Source organism: Telmatherina bonti (assembly GCF_933228915.1).
Source record: "Telmatherina bonti genome assembly, chromosome: 20".
Taxonomy (NCBI): Eukaryota; Metazoa; Chordata; class Actinopteri; order Atheriniformes; family Telmatherinidae; genus Telmatherina; species Telmatherina bonti.
The window spans coordinates 926925-945500 of NC_136618.1; the positions used below are offsets into that span (position 1 = coordinate 926925).

Here is an 18576-nt window from a genome sequence, read left to right on the forward strand (position 1 = left end):
AGGACCAGAACCAGGGAGGAAAACCTCCATCAGGACAAAAAGGTTCTGGGCTCTGTGGTCCTCGCTGCCGCTAGTCGGATGATCAGAAGTTTGGGCGTTTCTCCAACTGCAACTTTATTTATATAGCACTTTTAACGCAACCACAGTCGACCAAAGTGCTGTACAGAGTAAAACAGAGATAATGATCATAATACAAATACAGAGTGCAAAAACATATAAAATTTCTAAAACTGGTAAAATCATGATAAATACAGTCAGATTAATATCAACATCTCAGGTGGTGTTAAAAGCCAATGAAAACAGGTGGGTTTTAAGACGTGATTTTAAAACAGGTACAGAAGAGGCCTGTCGGATGTGCAAAGGCAGCTTGTTCCATAGTTTTGGAGCTGCAACTGAAAAGGCTCTGTCCCCTTTCTTTCTCTCTAGTTTTGTTTTCTGGACCACCGCTAACCGCCGCGCTGCTAATCTTCTGTTACAGGGAGTAAAATGTCCCTTTTTACTCACCGTAGCAAATGTTTGGCCATATTTATTTTTGGGGTTTGAGCCGCTGTGAACTCTGGAACAAGGATGTGGTTAGCATGTTGCTAACTTCATGTAGCTTCCACCACAAAGCCAAAACCATGAACCTAACATCGTACAAATTTCCATTCAGGAACCATGGAAACCATATTCTAGATATTTCTGTCTCTCTGTCTGGTCTCCAGAAGCTTTGGCATCTTTTTGGAGATGGGCCGATACCGATACTAGCATCGCAAAGACTCAGCGATATTCCCAAAAGTATCGAGATCTGGATCGGCGAGTATTTGTCTGAACACCAACAAAACGGCATCGTAACCTTTTCCTGCTCAAGTGCATGAAGTTACACGGCCTTGTGTGGGGATTAAGTTAGCAGGTGAAGAAGCCGCTACTCCCACGTCACACATGCTAACGTTTAGCATTAGTGCTGTGTTAGCAATCCAGCAGGATTCCTCGTTAGAACGACCAGCTAACAGCGACGTGCTTCGTATGCAGGAGTTTCCAGAAGCAACATGCTTCCAGATTTACCTCGCAAGCCTTTTCTTTCTTTTGTAAATGGGAGGAATTAGTAAAAGAAATCCAGAAAGCCACCACAATAACTGAGAAAGTTCTGGAAATGATTGTCCTGGATGACCAGCTGCCATTTACCGTCACGTTTCAAGATTCATCCAATTCTTCCCTCGTAATCATTCAATGTTTTCATGTGTTAAACGTGTTATAGGTAGTGCGTATGTACATATATCATATATGTATTTCTTTAGTTTTTATACTCGTATAACTATTGATCCATCCATGTGGCATCTTTTTAGAATACATATTCTGATTATCCAGGTTGTCCTGAAAACAAAGACTGTGACTGTGAAAGTGTTGAGATTATACATGAATCAATAGATGGCGGTCAGACGATAAATGGCTCGGAGTTCATGTTGATGAAAACATTTATGAAGTTAAAACTACTGTAATATGTTGTAGACTTTTAATCAGAAAATAACTGGAGCAGTTTTTAGTTAAATTATTTAAAATTAATCTTTAACTTTTGGTCTCTTCAGTTTTGGTCACGATGTTTTCTTTCTTATTTACTGTTTCACAGTGAAATTCATTTATCCAGACATTAATAGAGCCAAAGTTTATCATATTCATCTATTTTACTATTATTTTATATTTATATTTTATGTATATTATATATATTTATTATTTTTAATAATCCCTTTAAATCCATTTAAATGAAAAAAATGTTGCATTTTGGGACAAATTTCATGATGTGATTAAAATGTGATTGAGAATAATTCCATACATGAATATATAGATTCATTGTATATCATAAATACATACATATATACATACATATATATATATATATATATATATATATATATATATATAAATATATAAATATATATATATATATATATATATATATATATATATATATATATATATATATATAAATATATATATATATAATATGTGTGTTTAAAGTTTAGTCTGTTAGCCTTGAAGTGTTCGTAATAAAAATATCATCAAAGTCTATGTCAAATATATTTAAACTACCTCTTAAAAACCTCTTCATAAGTATGGATCAGGTATTGGCAGAACGTCGAGGAATCGGACGGAGAGAAACGGCTTCATGCATAAATAAACTTTTCTTTCCTTAAACAGCCTGAATGTTTCGACACGCTCCATCATGATCCGACTCTGTTGCACATGAGCAGGTCTACAATGATTAATGAGTCAAACATGTTTATAATCTCAGCCTGTTAATCTGATTAGTCATCATCAGGCATATTTTGACTGAAATAATCTGATAAATCCAGAAATCTGAAGATGTTTTGGTGAAAGGTGGCCGTCTGGGTTTGCTGCTGCTGGATCTGGATGAAGCTGCAGCTCCAGATGTGTTTCTGCTCAGACTGACTCCTGACATGATGAGTGTCATTACGTGGCTTTTATCACCTCCGTAAAGTGGCAGGAATTACGTTTTAAGTGCTTTGGAGGAAAACAACATGGTCTCATTTAGCGGCTGGCTGCCTTTCATTCTGAGGAAGACTCTGGTGTGAAGATGCAGACAGGCAGCTGGCGGAGGAGGTGCTGATTTCCCCCAGCGCCTGTTTCCTGTCGCTCAGCTGACCCCTTAGTCACGCCGAGCTGCGGAGGAACCTGATGGGGCCGTTACCTTCTCCTCAGACATGATGCAGGAGGACGGGCCTCCTCTGCAGAGCGCCGAGAACCGGCCTGTCGGCAGGTTGGAGCATGTAGACGGCCATCTGCCTTCGGAATGAGCAGCGGGGTCCTGGCCAGGTCCCGGCGGGGTCACGGCCAGGTCCCGGCGGGGTCCCGGCCAGGTCCCGGCGGGGTCACGGCCAGGTCACGGCCAGGTCCCGGCGGGGTCCCGGCCAGGTCACGGCCAGGTCCCGGCGGGGTCACGGCCAGGTCCCGGCGGGGTCACGGCCAGGTCCCAGCGGGGTCTCGGCCAGGTCCCGGCGGGGTCACGGCCAGGTCCCGGCGGGGTCCCGGCCAGGTCCCGGCGGGGTCACGGCCAGGTCACGGCCAGGTCCCGGCGGGGTCCCGGCGGGGTCACGGCCAGGTCCCGGCGGGGTCTCGGCCAGGTCCCGGCGGGGTCACGGCCAGGTCCCGGCGGGGTCTCGGCCAGGTCACGGCCAGGTCCCGGCGGGGTCCCGCGGGGTCTCGGCCAGGTTCTGGCCAGGTCCCAGCGGGGTCTCGGCGGGGTCTCGGCCAGGTTCTGGCCAGGTCCCGGCGGGGTCCCGCGGGGTCTCGGCCAGGTTCTGGCCAGGTCCCAGCGGGGTCTCGGCGGGGTCTCGGCCAGGTTCTGGCCAGGTCCCAGCGGGGTCTCGGCGGGGTCTCGGCCAGGTTCTGGCCAGGTCCCGGCGGGGTCCCGCGGGGTCTCGGCCAGGTCACGGCCAGGTCCCGGCGGGGTCCCGCGGGGTCTCGGCCAGGTTCTGGCCAGGTCCCAGCGGGGTCTCGGCGGGGTCTCGGCCAGGTCCAGACCAGGTCCCGGCGGGGTCCCGCGGGGTCTCGGCCAGGTTCTGGCCAGGTCCCAGCGGGGTCTCGGCGGGGTCTCGGCCAGGTCCAGACCAGGTCCCGGCGGGGTCTCGGCCAGGTCACGGCCAGGTCCCGGCGGGGTCCCGGCCAGGTCACGGCCAGGTCCCGGCGGGGTCACGGCCAGGTCCCGGCGGGGTCACGGCCAGGTCCCAGCGGGGTCTCGGCCAGGTCCCGGCGGGGTCTCGGCCAGGTCCCGGCGGGGTCTCGGCCAGGTCCCGGCGGGGTCTCGGCCAGGTCCCAGCGGGGTCTCGGCCAGGTCCAGACCAGGTCCCGGCGGGGTCCCGCGGGGTCTCGGCCAGGTTCTGGCCAGGTCCCAGCGGGGTCTCGGCGGGGTCTCGGCCAGGTTCTGGCCAGGTCCCAGCGGGGTCCCGGCCAGGTCCCGGCGGGGTCCCGGCCAGGTCCCGGCGGGGTCACGGCCAGGTCCCGGCGGGGTCACGGCCAGGTCCCGGCGGGGTCTCGGCCAGGTCCCGGCGGGGTCCCGGCCAGGTCCCGGCGGGGTCCCGGCCAGGTCACGGCCAGGTCCCGGCGGGGTCCCGGCCAGGTCACGGCCAGGTCCCGGCGGGGTCACGGCGGGGTCTCGGCCAGGTCCCGGCGGGGTCACGGCCAGGTCCCGGCGGGGTCTCGGCCAGGTCCCGGCGGGGTCCCGGCCAGGTCCCGGCGGGGTCACGGCCAGGTCCCGGCGGGGTCCCGGCCAGGTCACGGCCAGGTCCCGGCGGGGTCCCGGCCAGGTCACGGCCAGGTCCCGGCGGGGTCACGGCGGGGTCTCGGCCAGGTCCCGGCGGGGTCTCGGCCAGGTCCCAGCGGGGTCTCGGCCAGGTCCAGACCAGGTCCCGGCGGGGTCCCGCGGGGTCTCGGCCAGGTTCTGGCCAGGTCCCAGCGGGGTCTCGGCGGGGTCTCGGCCAGGTTCTGGCCAGGTCCCAGCGGGGTCTCGGCCAGGTCCAGACCAGGTCCCGGCGGGGTCTCGGCCAGGTTCTGGCCAGGTCCCAGCGGGGTCTCGGCCAGGTCCAGACCAGGTCCCGGCGGGGTCCCGCGGGGTCTCGGCCAGGTTCTGGCCAGGTCCAGACCAGGTCCCAGCGGGGTCCCGGCGGGGTCGAGCTGGACCACTGTGGGACCGCTGGATACCGTTCTCGCTTCTGATAGACGATCCGACACGCAGCTTCTGATGAAAACTTTACCAGAATAACGAGAAGTAAACGTCATGGGGGTGTGGTGGGGTTGGGGGTGGGGTTGGGGGAGGGGCATGGGGGTGTGGTTGGGTTGTGGGAGGGGACTGGGGCGGGTCTCTGTAAATGATCAGGTGAGTGCCTATGTTTGTTTTTTAATGGAGCACTTTAAGCTCCTTCAGGTGTTAAAGATGTGAAACAGTTAAAACGTGATTTATGTGACGGCCACCCCTGGACACCCCCTGGCAGCGGCCCTGGCTGACGGAGTTGGGGCGGCTGCTGTGAAGGGCGGAGGGGATTGCTGCTTGGTTAGACGAGCTTCTGGCAGGATTTTTCCTCTCGGCTTTCAGATTCACCCTGTTGGCTGCTTCCTGTGAGGTCACCTGCAGGATATAATGAGCTGGAAGCCCAGCGCTGACCTCGCTGCAGACGGCTTAACCTCTTTATCGCTGCTAACTTAAGCAGAAAAAGGCCCAGCTCAGCCTGAACGCTGCACATTTACCGGCTGAACATTTAGCACATGAAATGATCATCATACCTCACGTCTGGCTCTGCAAGGCAGAAATAAGTCCTGGTGTTTCTGAGTGAAAGGCTGCTGATTGTTCACACCGGAGTCTGCTTGTTTCATAAAGCTCTTAAAACGCAGTCGGAGGTGGCATTTAAAGATGACCTCTCCAACAACATCAGGTTTTTTCTGCTTTCCGCTCCACAGCCGCCTTCCGGAGACATTTCAGCTCTACTTTATTGGAAGAGAAAAGAATCGTCTCACAGGGTGAAGTGATGTAGACGGGAAGAAAGGAGGCAAAGCGCCGCTTAAATAAAAGCCTCTGAATGCAGAACGAAGCGCTTCTGTTCAGGCTTTCACGCGGCGCGCTCACGTGTCACGCACGCCGTCACGCAACACGGAGTCATGCGGTGGCGGTGCCTCCACCATGCTGCTCACCCAGACCATAGACTGGATATAAAAGATGGGCGGAGCCTCCGTGACGTCACCCGTAGGTTTCTGAAGAGCTGAATTGAAGCTCGGTGGGCGGTTCCTACCATCGCCATCTTGGCAGGAACATGTGTGTCGTCTCACCTGGAAAATACAAATATGGGCAAAGAGGTGGAGCTGAGAGTTTATGTTTATTCCTGCAGTAAACATGTTTATTCCTGCTGTAAACATGTTCATTCCTGTTGTAAACATTTTTATTCCTGCTGTAAACATGTTTATTTCTGCTGTAAACATGTTTATTTCTGCTGTAAACATGTTTATTCCTGCTGTAAACATGTTTATTCCTGTTGTAAACATGTTTATTTCTGCTGTAAACATGTTTATTCCTGCTGTAAACATGTTTATTCCTGCTGTAAACATGTTTATTTCTGCTGTAAACATGTTTATTCCTGTTGTAAACATGTTTATTCCTGTTGTAAACATGTTTATTTCTGCTGTAAACATGTTTATTTCTGCTGTAAACATGTTTATTCCTGTTGTAAACATGTTTATTCCTGTTGTAAACATGTTTATTTCTGCTGTAAACATGTTTATTTCTGCTGTAAACATGTTTTTTTTCCTGCTGTAAACATGTTTATTCCTGTTGTAAACATGTTTATTTCTGCTGTAAACATGTTTATTTCTGCTGTAAACATGTTTATTTCTGCTGTGAACATGTTTATTCCTGTTGTAAACATGTTTATTCCTGCTGTAAACATGTTTATTCCTGTTGTAAACATGTTTATTTCTGCTGTAAACATGTTTATTTCTGCTGTAAACATGTTTATTCCTGCTGTAAACATGTTTATTCCTGTTGTAAACATGTTTATTTCTGCTGTAAACATGTTTATTCCTGCTGTAAACATGTTTATTCCTGCTGTAAACATGTTTATTTCTGCTGTAAACATGTTTATTCCTGTTGTAAACATGTTTATTCCTGTTGTAAACATGTTTATTCCTGTTGTAAACATGTTTATTTCTGCTGTAAACATGTTTATTTCTGCTGTAAACATGTTTATTCCTGTTGTAAACATGTTTATTCCTGTTGTAAACATGTTTATTTCTGCTGTAAACATGTTTATTTCTGCTGTAAACATGTTTTTTTTCCTGCTGTAAACATGTTTATTCCTGTTGTAAACATGTTTATTTCTGCTGTAAACATGTTTATTTCTGCTGTAAACATGTTTATTTCTGCTGTGAACATGTTTATTCCTGTTGTAAACATGTTTATTTCTGCTGTAAACATGTTTATTTCTGCTGTAAACATGTTTATTTCTGCTGTAAACATGTTTATTCCTGTTGTAAACATGTTTATTTCTGCTGTAAACATGTTTATTTCTGCTGTAAACATGTTTATTTCTGCTGTAAACATGTTTATTTCTGCTGTGAACATGTTTATTCCTGTTGTAAACATGTTTATTCCTGTTGTAAACATGTTTATTTCTGCTGTAAACATGTTTATTTCTGCTGTAAACATGTTTATTTCTGCTGTAAACATGTTTATTCCTGTTGTAAACATGTTTATTTCTGCTGTAAACATGTTTATTTCTGCTGTAAACATGTTTATTTCTGCTGTGAACATGTTTATTCCTGTTGTAAACATGTTTATTCCTGCTGTAAACATGTTTATTCCTGTTGTAAACATGTTTATTTCTGCTGTAAACATGTTTATTTCTGCTGTAAACATGTTTTTTTTCCTGCTGTAAACATGTTTATTCCTGTTGTAAACATGTTTATTTCTGCTGTAAACATGTTTATTTCTGCTGTAAACATGTTTATTTCTGCTGTGAACATGTTTATTCCTGTTGTAAACATGTTTATTCCTGCTGTAAACATGTTTATTCCTGTTGTAAACATGTTTATTTCTGCTGTAAACATGTTTATTTCTGCTGTAAACATGTTTATTCCTGTTGTAAACATGTTTATTTCTGCTGTGAACATGTTTATTTCTGTTGTAAACATGTTTATTCCTGCTGTAAACATGTTTATTCCTGTTGTAAACATGTTTATTTCTGCTGTAAACATGTTTATTTCTGCTGTGAAGTTGGTCTTTTTAACATGGGAGTCTATGGGGATTTGCTCTGTTTTGCAGCCCCTAGTGGATGAAGGTGGAACTGCAGTTTTATGCGCTTCCACATCAGCTTCACTTTTAACCGCCGGAGGTTCCGTCTATCTTTCATATACAGTCCATAGTCCAGACACAAACACTGTAACACACTCGCTACATCTGCAGGAAGTCATGTGACTTAACGCTACCAACAAACACCTGAGCAGGTCGCGCTGATGATGCTAGCTGATGGTTAGGCAGGCTAACATGCGTAGCAGGAATTAAAGGCATCTGATTGGACCATCTGAGCCATCGCATTTTACTGGATTTCAGACTTGGAAGAAATTCCTCTTCGCATCATCAGCATGTTTCACTTCAGACACGATGAGGTGACACGCGACAGGATGGTTTCAGGAAATGGGTCACGATGAAGAACCTGAAAACAAAACAACCAAGATCTAAAACGTTGTGCGTGACGACCTTATTGGCTGCAGGGGTCATTCGCTGCGCGTCAGGAGGCCCCCCCAGCCCTCGGGGCCCCCACAGCTCCGGCCCTGCTGTTTCCCCTGCGTCGTTAAGCGGCAGAAGCTGCACACCTGAAATTTGCACGTACGTAAAGTCGTTCATCACCTCGCCAGGCCGCCTCCCCCTTGTCGGCTCCCCTCGTTGCCTCCCCGCTCGCCGCCCCCCCTTGTCACCTCCCCCTTCCCCCCACCCACCTCCCCTCTTATTGATCATCAGCTGAGCTGGGAGGAGAGGAGGTTTAATTAAGGAGCCAGACTGGTCTGTCGATTCTGCTCAGAGCTGCGTGGAGAGCAGCAGACCAGGCGAAGCCTCTAATAGGACGGCACACTGTAAACAACACGAACACCTGGACGGCGGCGGGCCCCGGGGGGCCGCGGGGGGGAGGGGGGCGCTTACAGCAAGTTAACACTGATAAACTCGGCTTATCTCCTACAACATGCAGTAAGGACTCCTGATAGGGGAGAAGTGATGAACGTTTCCAACCAGATCTGCCGTTTTTACTTCAGGAGAAACCAGGAACCATTTCGTCACAAATCCGCCTGAAAGATGCAAACATGGAGGAATTCAGTTCTGATTAAACTCGTCTTCATACCTTCTACTGACCCATATCGGGACACCTCCACCCCCCAGGACCCTCATCATTATGTTCCATCTATGTAAAAAAACAGTCAACTTTCCCACAAGTCCTGATCCAGACCAGCGGGTCCTCTCCAGGTGGGAGGAGCTTCCCGATCCGGCTCAGATGGAGCTTTAACCTGCATGTGTGGATTTCAGGATGAACTGGGTTCACACTGGTTTCTGGAATCTTCCTGACTCCATGCACTGGTTTCCAGTAGAGAATCCTGTCTGTTGTTAAAGCTGGGGTAGGTAATGTTGCCGAGCTAGCACTCTGGATTGGCTCCTCCCCCTGTATAGGCCCCTCCCCCTGTATTGACCCCTCCCTCTGTCTAGGCCCATCCCCCTGGATTGCCCCCTCCCTCTGCATAGGCTCCTCCCACTGTATTGACCCCTCTCTTTGTCTAGGCTCCTCCCCCTCTGGTTCTGCTCCTCGCGTGATCCGAGGCTTTTTTATTCGCAGCTTTTTCCACCAATGATTTTCTCTTTCTCGGCTGTTTAGCAGGAGGAGGCAAATAAACCGAGCCGGGTCGGGAAATCCTTCCTGCATTTTCTCAGCCATGTTTGCCTTCCGAGTTTCTTCTTCACTACTTTGTATTTCCATCCTAACATGCTGTTTATATGCAGGGTGTGGCTATCAGGTATGCACTGCTGGAGGGGGATGAGGGGAGCCGGGAGAAGAAGCTACGAAATATAAGAAATGAACAACTCCATTTGGGTCGGAACGTTTGGATTGGTCAGAGTTTTCACAGATTTACAGTAAACTGAGGGGTCTAACTATATTTCTTATTGTTCATGATTACAGAATGTATAGACTACTATCAGGACGAGGAACCACTTCACCCAGAGGAACACGTCTCTGTGCAACATTACCTACTGGAGATTTAATGTAGAAGATGCATCCAGCCTTGTCCAGGCAAACAGAGATTCCTTCTAATTCTCTGAATTACGATATTCTACACTGAAGACGGTTGATCTTCAGTCTCCTCTAGACCCAGTTTGTCTTAGACTGGTGAAGCTCTGAAATGCTCCTTTTATATCCAGTCATGTTACTGGTCTGTTCCTAGTTAAACCAGTAAAACCAGTTTGATTTCCAGCCTTTTGTTGCTCCTGTTCCAACTTCTTACAGACATGTTGCTGCTTCAGATTTGGCTGATATAAAACGTCTCAGTGGGATGATGTGGGAGGATGGTGATGCTCTGATGAAGTGTCTGCTGTGTCATCTCTGATGGTGAAGGTCGTGACCCCGTCGCGGCCTTCACCGGAGAACGACGTGACCTGCTGTCCTTGCGTTAACTTACCGTGTCTCCCGTCTCTTCCAGGGAAAGTCGGCGTGCTGTCGGCGTTGATCAAGTACATCAGCCCTGGGACCAGCAGCACAGAGGACGAGGACTGCTTGAGTAAGATGTCATTTTTCTTCTTCTTCTGTCAGCAGCAGGTCTCCTGTGGAAACCACACGGCCTCCAACATGTTAGTAGCAACATGGTTGACGTATTTCCTAGGATTACTTTACTCATTCCTAGGTATACTTCAGTCATTCCTAGGTATACTTTATTCCTTCCTAGGATTACTTTACTTCTTCTAGGATTACTTTACGCCTTCCTAGGATTATTTTACTCATTCGTAGGATTACTTTACTCCAACCAAGGATTACTTTACTCCTTCCTAGGATTAGTTTACTACTACCTAGGATTACTTTAGTCCTGCCTAGGATTACTTTACTCCTGCCTAGGATTACTTTATTCCAACCTAGGATTACTTTACTCCCACCTAGGATTACTTTACTCCTGCCTAGGATTACTTTACTCCTACCTAGGATTAGTTTACTACTACCTAGGATTACTTTAGTCCTGCCTAGGATTACTTTACTCCTGCCTAGGATTACTTTATTCCAACCTAGGATTACTTTACTCCCACCTAGGATTACTTTACTCCTGCCTAGGATTACTTTACTCCCACCTAGGATTACTTTACTCCTGCCTAGGATTACTTTACTCCTGCTTAGGATTACTTTATTCCAACCTAGGATTACTTTACTCCTGCCTAGGATTACTTTACTCCTGCCTAGGTTTACTTTACTCCTACCTAGGATTAGTTTACTACTACCTAGGTTTACTTTACTCCTACCTAGGATTAGTTTACTACTACCTAGGATTACTTTACTCCTGCCTAGGATTACTTTACTCCCACCTAGGATTACTTTACTCCTGCCTAGGATTACTTTACTCCAACCAAGGATTACTTTACTCCTTCCTAGAATTACTTTAGTCCTGCCTAGGATTACTTTACTCCTGCCTAGGATTACTTTATTCCAACCTAGGATTACTTTACTCCCACCTAGGATTACTTTACTCCTGCCTAGGATTACTTTACTCCCACCTAGGATTACTTTACTCCTGCCTAGGATTACTTTACTCCTGCTTAGGATTACTTTATTCCAACCTAGGATTACTTTACTCCTGCCTAGGATTACTTTACTCCTGCCTAGGTTTACTTTACTCCTACCTAGGATTAGTTTACTACTACCTAGGATTACTTTACTCCTGCCTAGGATTACTTTACTCCCACCTAGGATTACTTTACTCCTGCCTAGGATTACTTTACTCCAACCAAGGATTACTTTACTCCTTCCTAGAATTACTTTACTCCTACCTAGGATTAGTTTACTACTACCTAGGATTACTTTAGTCCTGCCTAGGATTACTTTACTCCTGCCTAGGATTACTTTATTCCAACCTAGGATTACTTTACTCCCACCTAGGATTACTTTACTCCTGCCTAGGATTACTTTTCTCCCACCTAGGATTACTTTACTCCTGCCTAGGATTACTTTATTCCAACCTAGGATTACTTTACTCCTGCCTAGGATTACTTTATTCCAACCTAGGATTACTTTACTCCCACCTAGGATTACTTTACTCCTGCCTAGGTTTACTTTACTCCTACCTAGGATTAGTTTACTACTACCTAGGATTACTTTACTCCTGCCTAGGATTACTTTACTCCCACCTAGGATTACTTTACTCCTGCCTAGGATTACTTTACTCCAACCAAGGATTACTTTACTCCTTCCTAGAATTACTTTACTCCTACCTAGGATTAGTTTACTACTACCTAGGATTACTTTAGTCCTGCCTAGGATTACTTTACTCCTGCCTAGGATTACTTTTCTCCCGCCTAGGATTACTTTACTCCTGCCTAGGATTACTTTACTCCTGCCTAGGATTACTTTACTCCCGCCTAGGATTACTTTACTCCCACCTAGGATTACTTTACTCCAACCAAGGATTACTTTACTCCTTCCTAGAATTACTTTACTCCTACCTAGGATTACTTTAGTCCTGCCTAGGATTACTTTACTCCTGCCTAGGATTACTTTACTCCTGCCTAGGATTACTTTAGTCCCACCTAGGATTACTTTACTCCTGCCTAGGATTACTTTACTCCCACCTAGGATTACTTTACTCCCACCTAGGATTACATTACTCCTGCCTAGGATTACTTTTCCGGTTCCCAGGTGAACCGAGCATCCATCTCCTGGTTTCCACCGACAGTAATGTGTTTTCCTTCAGGACAAGAGAACATGTACACGTTTTACTGTGTTCCAGGTGAATTTCCTCTGACATAGTAACACGTATGTGGATTCTGACATGTATGTAGTAACTTCACACTTCTCAGCCTCCTGCAGAAACCAGTATTACACATTCAGCCTTTCCAGCTGAGGGAATTTACTTTATTTATTTTGTATTTTTCAGACGTGAGGAGGATGAGCAGGTCTGTGATGAAGAGGCTGTAATCTGAATAAGTTATGAAATCTCAAGGCTTCTTGCTGTAAATGTTCCCATCTTTATTATTTTCCCAGTAAAAGCCAACACCTTTTCATTTTTCCACTCAGCGCGCCGCCACTCCCTGTAACCAGGTTGGAGGAGCGTATCGCAGCTGTTCAGCCTCTGCACTTCCACAGGATAGAAGTGTGAAATAAAGCAGCTACAGACATTTTTCTCATCTTTTCTTGGAGCGCCTGCCTCTCCACGCCGTCCCCACCCCCCATTACAAATAGGATTGATGCTTCGCAATGGCCGCAGGGACCCATGTTTCCTTCTCACAACACAGATTCCAAACCAATTTGGAGGCAGATTACAGGCTGATTTGGCAGATAGCATCACCATTTTGGGGGATTTGTATTTGGGTTTTAAAATACTTAAAAGTGCCGGAGCCCTGCGGTGTGAAGTGGTTCGGCTCAGGGAGATGATTGGAGATGTCTGCATTTCCATTTCATTGTGTATCAAGTGGCTAAATCTGCCTCCAGACATTTCCTTTGATTTGTTTTGTTCAGGCAGGAACACGGACTCCTTTCTTCCCTCTCACTCTGCTCTGTTTTCCCGGCAGGCACCAGCAGCGCCGAGGTGAAGGAAAACCGAAACATCGGGAACTTGGAGGAGCGCTCCGATGCTACGATCGGTGGCAGCTCGGCTCTGAAGCGGAAGCGACCGCTGGAGGAGGACAACAACGGCCAGCTCCGTCAGCTCCGTCTCATCTGCAGGAAGCTGTCCTGGTCCGAAGCTCAAAAGAACGCTCTGGTGCAGCTGAACGAGCTCCGACCGGGCCTCCAGTACCGCATGGTGTCCCAGACCGGCCCGGTCCACGCTCCGGTTTTCTGCATCGCCGTGGATGTCAACGGAATAACCTTTGAGGGATCCGGACCCACCAAGAAGAAAGCCAAGATGAGGGCTGCAGAGCTGGCTCTCAAGTCCTTCATCCAGTTCCCCAACGCCCCTCAGGCCCACCTGGCCATGGGAAACGTCTCCAGCCCCTCGGCCGACTTCACGTCCGACCAGGCCGACTGTCCCGACACGCTCTTCAAGGAGTTTGAATCCTCGCCGTGCTCTGACGGCCTCTCGCTCTGCAGCTCCGCCGGCGAGCTGCTGCGACACGGACGTTTTCTCCGCCACACGTTGGACCTGGTGGTCAAGGCTCAGCAGAGGCTGGGCGGGGTCCTCCCGCAGCCAGAGCGCTTCAAAAGCCCCGTGGCGGCGCTGAACGAGCTCCGGCCCGGCTTACGCTTCGCCTGTCTGTCGGAGCGAGCCCAGGGTCAGCGTCTGCGAAGCTTCGTGATGGCGGTGCGCGTGGACGGGCGGATATTTGAGGGCTGTGGTCGCAGCAAGAAGCTGGCGAAGAACCAGGCGGCCCGGTGTGCTCTCCAGGCCCTCTTCAACATCCGGTCGGCCCCTGAGGGGAGGATCAGCCACAGAGCCAGCAGGAAGAGTTGTCCTCATTTACCGCAGGTGAGAACTGACACGGCTACGCTTCTCTGGCAGCCGCTCCGCTTCCTACAGGGGCCTGTAATGACCAAACCAGCAGGCATGCTGCACAAATCCAAACACCTTCCAACAAGTAATTAGGAGAGGAGGAGATGGAGGTAGAGATAGACAGATGGAAGGAAAAGAGGGCAAAATGGAGAGTAAACCGTGTTGTTTAACCCTTTAAACGACAAAGCAGCCTGTTGAAGCTGGTTTAATCCCAGTCTGCAGGAAGACGGGACGTTTCCATGGTGACGTGACGTTTCCATGGTGACGTGACGTTTCCATGGAGACGTGACGTTTCCATGGAGACGTGATGTTTCCATGGAGACGTGATGTTTTCAGCATCAGCTGTCAGATTCTGAGGCTAAAATGATGTAAAATGAACGTATGAACAGATAAAGCAGCATAAAGAGCAACCAGAAGTTTGTAGAAATAACACACATAGATCAGCAGTGACCTTTTCTCATCTGCACATCATCCTCTCACGTCTGAAACACACACACACACAGTTTCCATGTTTCCACACGTCTTCCTGCTACTATCTACCTGCTATCCTCACTGCAGCACCTCCACCTCAGCTGCATCCCAAACGTCTTCTTGGCTTTATTCCAGCCATAGAGGATCATTATTTTCCTGCTTTTCTCATCACTTGTTGATCTTTGGCTGCTCCTGATTGGACGTTACCGTCAGTTTAAGCTCTCTGATTGGTGGAAAGTCTGACAGGAAGTGTCTTCATCATCATGTCCAGGTGAAAATAGAGGTCTCTTAGCAACATGGTAGTGATGGTGATGAAGATGTGATAAATAATGGTGGATTTACCATCTAGAGTCTCTGAATAAACACTACATGTTGTGTCTGGATTGTAAAGAAACGCTGGAAAACCTCCGTAGACCAGCTGGAGGGTCACATGACCATCCCACACTGCTGGTCCTGATGGTGGTGTTGGACCTCGGGGATCTGATGGAGGTTCAGGTTTCAGAGAAAAGATGTGAGCCCAGCTAATAATTGTCCGGATGCTTCCAACATGAGGAATCTCCATCTGAACCTGGCGTTCTGTGTTTTCCTCCCGTACATGTTTGCAGAGTTGTAATTGGAAGGTTTGTAATTTTGCAGAATCTCCTGTTTCCTCATGTGTGGCATCACAGTGTCTACAAACATTAATTCAATCTGTTGCCCAAAGGAAATGGAAAAGCAAAGAGCAAATTGACAAACAAACCGCTGAGACCAATCCCATGCTCATTTAGCCAAATATTTAAATAGCAATCAGAGCGAGGAGACGGTGTTGGGAGAAACTTGGGCAAATTGCAGAGCGGCTGGATGTGCTGGCACTTGTTGACATCCAGCTTCATCACGGCGGCAGAGCTCCATCTGAACCTGCCCTCCATAGATAGTCACACTGATTCCACCTGTTTACCTGGTTTGCATAGAGGACTGTCCCCCAACGTCTCATCTCAGCACCCCCCCCCCCCCCCTCTCTGGGGGATGAACACTCACATCCATCCTCCCCCTCAAGTGTTTCCTTGAAGCCTCGCAGGCTGTGTGTTATCGCTGCTTTGGGGGGGGGGGGGGGGGGGGGGCGTCCTCCCCGCGTCCTCCCCCAGAGCGCAGCATCAGCCCAACACACCTGCAGAGAAACGGTCTCCTTTCCCCAATTGTCACGCTGCCGACGAGGATCGTAAGAGGATTTACCGCAGCGTGTCGTTCCAGAAGAACTCGCGGCCGCAATTTCCTCAAAGTCAGACGGACGAAAACCGTGAAGCTGAAGTAGACAGACAGACGTCTGTCCACCTGTCTGTCTGTCCACCTGTCCGTCTGTCCACCTGTCCGTCTGTCCACCTGTCTGTCCACCTGTCTGTCTGTCCGTCTGTCCACCTGTCTGTCTGTCCGTCTGTCCACCTGTCTGTCTGTCCACCTGTCTGTCTGTCCACCTGTCTGTCTGTCCACCTGTCCGTCTGTCCACCTGTCTGTCCACCTGTCTGTCTGTCCACCTGTCTGTCTGTCCACCTGTCCGTCTGTCCACCTGTCTGTCCACCTGTCTGTCTGTCCGTCTGTCCACCTGTCTGTCTGTCCGTCTGTCCACCTGTCCACCTGTCTGTCTGTCCACCTGTACGTCTGTCCACCTGTCTGTCTGTCTGTCCGTCTGTCCACCTGTCTGTCTGTCCACCTGTACGTCTGTCCACCTGTCTGTCTGTCTGTCCGTCTGTCCACCTGTCTGTCTGTCCACCTGTACGTCTGTCCACCTGTCTGTCCACCTGTCCGTCTGTCCACCTGTCTGTCCACCTGTCTGTCTGTCCACCTGTCCGTCTGTCCACCTGTCTGTCTGTCCACCTGTCTGTCTGTCCACCTGTCCGTCTGTCCACCTGTCTGTCCACCTGTCTGTCTGTCCACCTGTCTGTCCACCTGTCTGTCTGTCCGTCTGTCCACCTGTCTGTCTGTCTGTCTTTCCACCTGTCTGTCTGTCCACCTGTACGTCTGTCCACCTGTCTGTCTGTCCACCTGTCTGTCCACCTGTCTGTCTGTCCACCTGTCCGTCTGTCCACCTGTCTGTCCACCTGTCTGTCTGTCCACCTGTCTGTCCACCTGTCTGTCTGTCCGTCTGTCCACCTGTCTGTCTGTCTGTCTTTCCACCTGTCTGTCTGTCCACCTGTACGTCTGTCCACCTGTCTGTCTGTCTGTCCGTCTGTCCACCTGTCTGTCTGTCCACCTGTACGTCTGTCCACCTGTCTGTCTGTCTGTCCGTCTGTCCACCTGTCTGTCTGTCCACCTGTACGTCTGTCCACCTGTCTGTCCACCTGTCCGTCTGTCCACCTGTCTGTCCACCTGTCCGTCTGTCCACCTGTCTGTCTGTCCGTCTGTCCACCTGTCCACCTGTCCGTCTGTCCACCTGTCTGTCCACCTGTCTGTCTGTCCACCTGTCCGTCTGTCCACCTGTCTGTCTGTCCGTCTGTCCACCTGTCTGTCTGTCCACCTGTACGTCTGTCCACCTGTCTGTCCACCTGTCTGTCTGTCCGTCTGTCCACCTGTCTGTCTGTCCACCTGTCTCTCTGTCCGTCTGTCCACCTGTCCACCTGTACGTCTGTCCAGCTGTCTGGTCCAGAGAAGACGGCATGTTTCTGGATCCTCTTCACATATGATGGAGCTTTAATCTGCATGTGTGGATTTCAGCCTGAACTGGGTTCAGTTACTGCATTTTCTCACTTTTTTCCAAAATAAAAGTGCTACAATTTCAGAAATAGGTACAAATGTGATTTGCAAGGATTTTCATGAAACAATGTTTGGCATATAAGTGAACAAATACAGCTTATTCCATGTTGCCATGTAGCCTGGTAGCTAGTTATCCATTTAGCCATGTAGCCAAGTAGATAGTTATCCATGTTGCCATGTAGCCTGGTAGCTAGTTATCCATTTAGCCATGTAGCCAAGTAGATAGTTATCCATGTTGCCATGTAGCCTGGTAGCTAGTTATCCATTTAGCCATGTATCCAGGTAGATAGTTATCCATTTAGCCATGTAGCCAGGTAGCTAGTTATCCATTTAGCCATGTAGCCTGGTAGCTAGTTATCCATTTAGCCATGTAGCCTGGTAGCTAGTTATCCATGTTGCCATGTAGCCAAGTAGCTAGTTATCCATTTAGCCATGTAGCCAGGTAGCTAGTTATCCATTTAGTCATGTAGCCAGGTAGCTAGTTATCCATTTAGTCATGTAGCCAGGTAGCTAGTTATCCATTTAGCCATGTAGCCAGGTAGCTAGTTATCCATTTAGTCATGTAGCCAGGTAGCTAGTTATCCATTTAGCCATGTAGCTTGATAGCTAGTTATCCATGTAGCCAGACTGGTGAAACTCTGTCCATATGTCCATCTGAGGGAGTCTGTCTGAAATTGATGCACAGTTTGATCCTGGTTTGTTTATTTTTTACACTCCAGACTTTTCTAGAATCTATTGAGATAATTAGGTCAGTAGTTGAATCTTTGTGCGACTTGGATGCACGAAGCACAAGTAATATTCCAGGATGTGTTTTCAGACTGGTCTTGACCTTTGACCTCTGAAAACGGCAGGAATCCCCAGTGAACGGAGTATCTCATTACCGTCAGCCTCTTCTCAGAAAGCAGCTGTTTGCTTCTGGACGTCGCTTCTGCCCTTTTACAGCCACTTAGCTCATCACTTGGTATTTAATAAAGGCAGCGAGGGACGGCGGAGACTTCTCAGTGAAATTACCGAACAATAATGTTTCCCATCTGAATGGAAGCAGCCTGAACATGGAAAGGTTAGAGTCATCCTCATCTGTCTAATATGTATGCAAAATGTGACCTATGAGGCTGCAGGCTGTAATGTAGCGCGTCAGCGTGCAGCTTTATGGGAAATCCCTGAGCGGGGAGG

The 18576-nt window shown here is 48.6% G+C and overlaps 1 protein-coding gene across 1 annotated transcript in view; it reads left to right on the forward strand.

Annotated features, from left to right (window-relative positions):
• The window catches only part of LOC306770482 (double-stranded RNA-specific editase B2-like), a gene marked incomplete at both ends in the record, with an annotated part of 389789 nt that overhangs the window by 120825 nt on the left and 250388 nt on the right, over window positions 1–18576 (forward strand). Inside the window, 2 exons of the mRNA XM_079259335.1 lie at window positions 10219–10296; window positions 13286–14181. Coding sequence (XP_079115461.1) covers window positions 10219–10296; window positions 13286–14181 — 974 coding nt within the window. The remainder of the gene's footprint in view (window positions 1–10218; window positions 10297–13285; window positions 14182–18576) is intronic.